This window comes from Echiichthys vipera (genome assembly GCF_963691815.1).
Source record: "Echiichthys vipera genome assembly, chromosome: 16".
NCBI classification, from domain to species: Eukaryota; Metazoa; Chordata; class Actinopteri; order Perciformes; family Trachinidae; genus Echiichthys; species Echiichthys vipera.
In genome coordinates, this window is record NC_139841.1 from 21,627,390 (window position 1) to 21,633,986 (window position 6,597).

Genomic DNA, 6,597 nt, shown 5'->3' on the forward strand with positions numbered 1-6,597 from the left:
GGGTTAGCTCACATAAGGAGTCGTTGGTGTAGCTGGCTGTTACTCACACTGGCTCTTATAGCCTCTTTAGTTGGTCACCATGCTATGTCCCATTATAACTGCACTCGTATGTTTGGGAGACGTGTTAATTTAAGAGCCCGTAGCTCTAATGTTAGCGCCACACTGTCCTGTCTGCTCACATAACCTGCTGTTGTTAGCGAATGCACTGTCATCAAGAAGAAAGTGTGAGGCCTCAGACCATGAACCAATCACCAAGTTAGCAGTCTAGGGTTAAGTCACTGCTATGTTTAACTACAAAACATATGAGCAGATGGGAGTGTACATTCTGTTCACTTAATTCAACACAGAATAGTAATGTTGTAGGAGGCCAGCCACGAGGTTATCATTGTACATGTGCACAATATCGCTGGATGAATACTGTATAGTTATTATAATACTTATTATAGAATTTGCGACATGTTGCTGCTAATGTAGGTAATATTGGGACTCTGTAAATCATATATACGTCTTGAGTTAACTTTTGTTATGATTTGGCATTATAAATAAAATTGAAATCACCAAAGAAGTCCCTATAGTGTATAATAGAAAACATAAGCACAATACCATAAGATAGCCCCAATAGAACCATGGGTAATAATGTGTAAGTACCTTTATCTACCCTAAAATAGGACCACAAAAGTACTTGGTAACCATCTACTTTGTCCCTAGTGGGCAGGCTAGCCTTTGAGATGAGGACGCTCAATAGTCATAATTCCTTGTACAAGTGGAAGAAAACGTTTTTGCTTTTTTTCCCACTCAGGTGGTTCTGATACCTGTGTTTTTAGTGAGTCTCTGTAAAACTTACTGTGAAGTGATCAACCTTTAATCACACATACAGCTGATGAATGCATATTGCAAGCTAATTTGTTTGTCCGTGCCCGGGTTTAGTCAGCAGATGCGGAGATTTTCTGTCTATATATCAAAGTCTTTTGTTGCAAGACGTCAGATCAGTCTCAACAAATGAAATTCCCACAATACTTGCATACCTACTTTTCAACATTTGCCAAATAGGGTGTGTTTTTTTTCCTTGAAAGGAAATGTCAGTGAGGCAGGAGTTGAGAATACTGTGTGTAATGAGTCCATGTGTCATAGAAAATAACCAGTTGTGTGTGCAGAGTAGTGAGCCTGTGCTTGAATAGTTCTTCACTGTAATCACATATTAAAGATGCAGTAATACTTGATATGGTGACTCGTGAGTAGTAATAAGCTGTTAGGAGAATAAAGAAATGTCTGATATTATGTCTGCTGTCATGGTTGGCTCCGGTTTACTTTCTCTTTCCCTTGATCATTTTGGTTCATGTAGATATTGATAAATACAAAAAGCAATACGCTACCTGAAAATGTATGGACAGAGCTAGAGATTAGTAACACACGCTGTAATGAAAACATCTATTCGATGTGTCACAAGTCTGTGCCATTCTTCAGAGTTGTGTCTTTGAGACCTTACGTGTGAAGTGCCAGAGTTTTTCATCGTAGGCACTTGTGGGTTGGTGCTGCTCCAAAACACATGCTCATGTAAGTGAGACTGGTCTGCAATAGCTTTCCCACAGTCGTTTTCCTGTGCCTTTCCCTGAAGGCGCAGTTATAAGGAATTTGTAACTTTATTGTCAGGTCCGTATATCTGACTTTACATTCCTCTTTTCTCTTTTGCAGGTGTGAGCTGCGATGCATGTTTAAAAGGGAACTTTAGAGGAAGACGGTTCAAGTGTTTAATTTGCTACGACTACGACTTGTGCGCATCTTGCTACGAGAGTGGAGCCACAACAACAAGACACACCACAGAACACCCCATGCAGTGTATATTAACCAGGGTAGACTATGGTAAGGACCTATCTGAAAGCCCAGAGAGAAACTTGTGTGGCTTACCGATCATATACACGTTCATCATGCCTGTGTCATGCCAATATTCTTGTGATTTATGACTTCACTGTTATAAATTGTCCTATTTCTTTCCTAATTTTGTATTTGCGTTTATGATTAAAATATTGATTGACAAACAATAACATTTGCTCTGTTTACCGTCCCCTTGCAGACTTGTATTATGGTGGAGACACTTTTTCAGTAGAGCAACCCCAGTCATTCACATGTCCTTACTGTGGCAAGATGGGCTTCACAGAAACGTCCCTACAGGAGCATGTCACCTCAGAACATGCAGAGACCTCAACAGAGGTGGTGAGTATACTGCACATGTTCAAAGATCGTGGCATAATACAGATTTTAAACTGTAATTTCATGTATTAGTCATCAATAATGTTGTTACTGTAGGCCTGTGAATGTTCTCATTTGTCCAGGTCAACCAAGTCTAGTTGCTTTTGACTGAAATTGCTTTGAGGGTTGTTACTGTAGACAACTCCAACATTTGAATTAACTGCCAACCACTGACTACCATTGTTATTAGATGCAGGGAAATATTCTTTTGTCCGTCGGCATCACTGCAGTTCAGTCTTATATTGCTGTTGAGCGTTGCACTTCAATCAGCTAAAACGACTTCCCAGAATGTACAATCAGAGGACATTTATGGATTACCTATTGTCGGAGAAGGATTTTTATGAGCATTATCAACTGCTTAGTAAACTAAGCAAAGGCAAGGCAGAGGGGCAGACAGCCAATAACAGTGCTGACACCTTCCTGGCAGCCCAGCAGGTAGTCTGTCGGACATCGGCAGTGATGGGGATGGAAGAGACCCCTGTAGTCCACAGGTAGAGCCAACTAAATGTATTTGTGCTCGAGTGGTGCGGCTTTGCCATGTGAGGCCAAGTCTCTACGCTGTGGAGACTGTGTCATTGTGTAAAAGCGAGGGGCTTTGATGGATAAGGCTGGCATTATCCTATACTAGGCAGTATAGAGCGGTACAGTGTGACATATTCTCCTTGGTTGTAATTCACATAGGCGACATGTAACACGGACCTGCTGATCAACCTGCGCTGGACATGAGTCTTTTTTTTTTCAGTACTATATTTCACTGAAAGTTCATGGGAAGTGATTTTTTAACTTGAATCATTATAATTTGGTCACCATCCTGCATTGATTTCATAGATGAACCAAAGCAGCAGTTAAAGAGGAAGTGTTTCTGTGACTTGTTGCTGGGGTTTTACTTACTGCTTAAGAGAAAACAAGATTGAAAGGAGAAAAAAAATGGGCAGTGTGGAGTTAGGAAGCACTGTGCGCTTACTAGACTTCTGTAGCTTGCTCCTCATCTCTGCTCGAGGCTACATGAGCCGCTACCAGCATAACACATCTAAATCTCTGACTGAACTGTTGGCGGTTGCGTTGCATTGCGGGCAGTGTGGGCACCAGTTTGATTCCAGCAGTGTTATAGCAGTGTAATGCTGAATTGGCTGAATATTTATTTCCTGAAGTATGTACAATGGCTGCTCTCAGACATGCCACTTGTTACAAAGCTGCATCAAACAACATTTGAACAGAGTAAAACTAAAGAAAGCGACATTATTGCTTAGTGCATCTACATTGTTTCATTGTGAGGTTTTCGACAGGATGACATTTTGTTCAGGAGAAGAACATTTAACTCAAACAGAAACCTCTCACTCTCTCGTTTCAGATCTGTCCAATATGTGCTGCCTTGCCAGGAGGGGACCCCAACCACGTCACAGATGATTTTACAGCTCACCTCACACTTGAACACAGAGCACCAAGAGATTTAATATCCTTTCTGTGTCTCCATGCACGAGTGTCCACATAAAGATTTGATTACTGTTTAAATATAGAAAGAAATAATGATACCATACTCTGTCACTTTACTGCATTTCCCCTTAATGGCCCTCATTTACGATGAGTCCAGCAGTGTTCGACACGTACGAAGGATGTTCCACCCCGGTCGAGGATTGGGTGGTCCCAGAGCACGACGGACAAATATGCACTTTACTAGCGGCTCCACAGGGGGACTGTCATCCTCCTCATCACAGAGCTCCACCTACACCCCCAGTAACAGAGAAGCAATGGACCCTATCGCAGGTGAGAACCAGGAGTATACTGGTAAACTCTTCACTCACAAGTACAGTCGGATCCTTCACTAGCATCCGTTGCTGGTAAAAACTACCATCTAAACCCCTGCACTGTATGACTATCCATCCATTCCAGTCTACAGGGGAACATAAACTGTTCTAGCCCCTTGTAGCTTAACATTTTCAGTCTCTGGCATAAATTATTTTCTTTGCGTGCAAAACTTCTATGTGTTACCAGCATTTTCTGTCAGACCTTTGAGCATACAGAGTTCATTAAATAATTATATCCATAAAACTCAGGGTAATGATACTTATTACAATGTTGCTCTGCAGACCTCTGCTGCTCTGCGGAGCAGGAAAGCTCAAACAGGGACAAGTAGCGGGGGTGCTAAATGTCCATGCGTGTGCGAGTCTCTACGGCCGTGAAAATAATGAATTTGTGTGGGTGGCAGGTAAATTACAAGAGCACACGCTTATTCGGATGGCGTCAGAGCCGATTCACGCATCTCTACCGTACAGTATTTTTCCATGGTGTCATCTGTCAGTTTGAGTAGACTCATAAATGTGAACCAAATAAGTCAAGAACAGTACAAATGAAAATGTATACTTGTATCAAAAGCCCCCTCTTATCATCTAAAAAGGAAACATCTTGGGCCTGTTTTACTGTGGCCCCTAAGGACAAAAGCAAAGGCACAAACATTTCCTTCTTGTTTCTTAAAATGCATTTGTCCAAAGCTCAAGTTGGTAACTTTATATAAGTAACACGTTTGTTTGTTTCATATTTGCTGAAACTCTATACTATATTTAGAGTATTGTCGTTCATCATGACGTGTCTAGAAACGGTCAGTAGTGACACCTGTTTCTGTTGTGTCTCCTACAGAGTTGTTGTCTCAGCTGTCTGGTGTGCGACGTGCGGCAGGGGGCCAAATAAACTCATCAGGGCCATCAGCCTCACAGCTCCAGCAGCTCCAGATGCAACTGCAGTTGGAGCGGCAGCAGGCTCAGGCGGCCCGGCAGCAAGTGGAGACAGGCCGCCACGCGACACGGCGCAGCAACAACCCAGGCAACACCGGCACCGCCATCCCTCCGCCCAACACAGTAACTGCCAACACTGCCACTGTGGGGGAGAACAATCCCTCATCCTCGTCCCACAGCTCCCAGTTCCTATTAGCACGGTGAGTTTGGCCCTTTAGTTTTGATCCACGTTTCCCCGTTCCACCGCAACCACCTATAATAACTTCCAAAACACAAGTGAGTGTTGGATTGCAACTTTAGTTTCATCCAGACAGCCAAGCTCATTTGACGAAACATGCTCGGTTGCCAGGTTCCTCAAAATTAAACGTAACGTGCATGTTAATTAGTGAAGGAGCTCATGCTGTCCTGCAACCTAATTTGGCAACATATATACCAAACAAACACACAAGAAACACCTATTTAAGTTGTATATCCTTATGAAATCAGCAAACTTAAGACCTACCCTTTTAACCTGACTTTTAATTAAGCTTTATTTATTCATCCATCTGATTTATTTAGCTTTTCTTTTGAATTGTTTCTATTTGTACATTTCTTAAGTTTTATCTATTTTTCGCTTCTATTGGTTTATGTATTCTAGTATTTTTTTTAATATATCCATTTATTTTTATTTGCAATCTAGCCTCTATTGTTTCCTCACTGTAAAGTGATGAGATAAAGGATAGCGTTTCCTCACTTCCTGTTTTAAATTAATTCTGTTATATGTATATGTGTGTATGTATGTGCTGTGTGTATGAAGTTGTATCAACTGAATGTATATAAATGTCACGTGTTCTATTTTCTCCAGGTTGAATGAACCTAAGATGTCCGAAGCAGAGCGGCAGTTTCTAGAAGGAGAACGCGCAGACCGCAGCCTGTTTGTCCAGGAGCTGCTTTTGTCCACGCTGATGCACGAAGAGAGCTCTTCTTCTGACGAGGACGAGCGTCGAGACTTCGCCGACTTCGGAGCCATGGGCTGCGTGGATATCATGCCTTTAGATGTGGCGTTGGAGAACCTCCAGCTTAGAGAGAGAAGCTCTATGGGGAAGGAGCCTCCGCCGCCTCCTCTTTGATGTCCGAGCATCAAGCAGACTGTGTCCTCTCTGCTGCAACTGTCAGTGATGGGCAGCAAACAGCAGCAGTCCTCCCTGGCCTCACCCTCCTTTCTCCCTCCTCTATTTTCTGAGTTTGTTTTTGGTGATTGTAATTTCAGGCCTGTCACCGTTTTTGTTACATTGTAAACAAAAATAAACGAGAGCAAGTGGGATACATGTGCGAGTGCGCAATAGCAACTGAGTGAGCGAGCGAAAGAAGAGAAATATATAAATATATATATATAAAAAATATATATGAAGTTGATAATCAATCCACATAACGTTTCTTTTCTTTATCAGGTAAATGTTACAGGCAGCTGTGGCAGACCTTTGCTTCCTGTGACATGCAAATGGCTCTCCATATAAATACTCCACATTCAAAAGTAAAGAGGGCATAGGCTCCTCTGATGAAGCTGCTGTGTGTGTTTATGACTATTAATAAATAAAAAGTGCTTGGATGGGTTACCATAACTACTGCATGCAGTTATTTG

The 6,597-nt window shown here is 42.1% G+C and overlaps 1 protein-coding gene across 1 annotated transcript in view; it reads left to right on the plus strand.

The window, feature by feature from the left end:
* The window catches only part of kcmf1 (potassium channel modulatory factor 1), a 7,161-nt gene extending 884 nt beyond the window's left edge, over positions 1-6,277 (plus strand). Inside the window, exons 2-7 of the mRNA XM_083929408.1 lie at positions 1,693-1,860; positions 2,072-2,211; positions 3,599-3,700; positions 3,828-4,011; positions 4,882-5,176; positions 5,821-6,277. Coding sequence (XP_083785534.1) covers positions 1,693-1,860; positions 2,072-2,211; positions 3,599-3,700; positions 3,828-4,011; positions 4,882-5,176; positions 5,821-6,085 — 1,154 coding nt within the window. The 3' untranslated portion in view covers positions 6,086-6,277. The remainder of the gene's footprint in view (positions 1-1,692; positions 1,861-2,071; positions 2,212-3,598; positions 3,701-3,827; positions 4,012-4,881; positions 5,177-5,820) is intronic.
* The last annotated feature ends 320 nt before the right edge of the window (positions 6,278-6,597 follow it).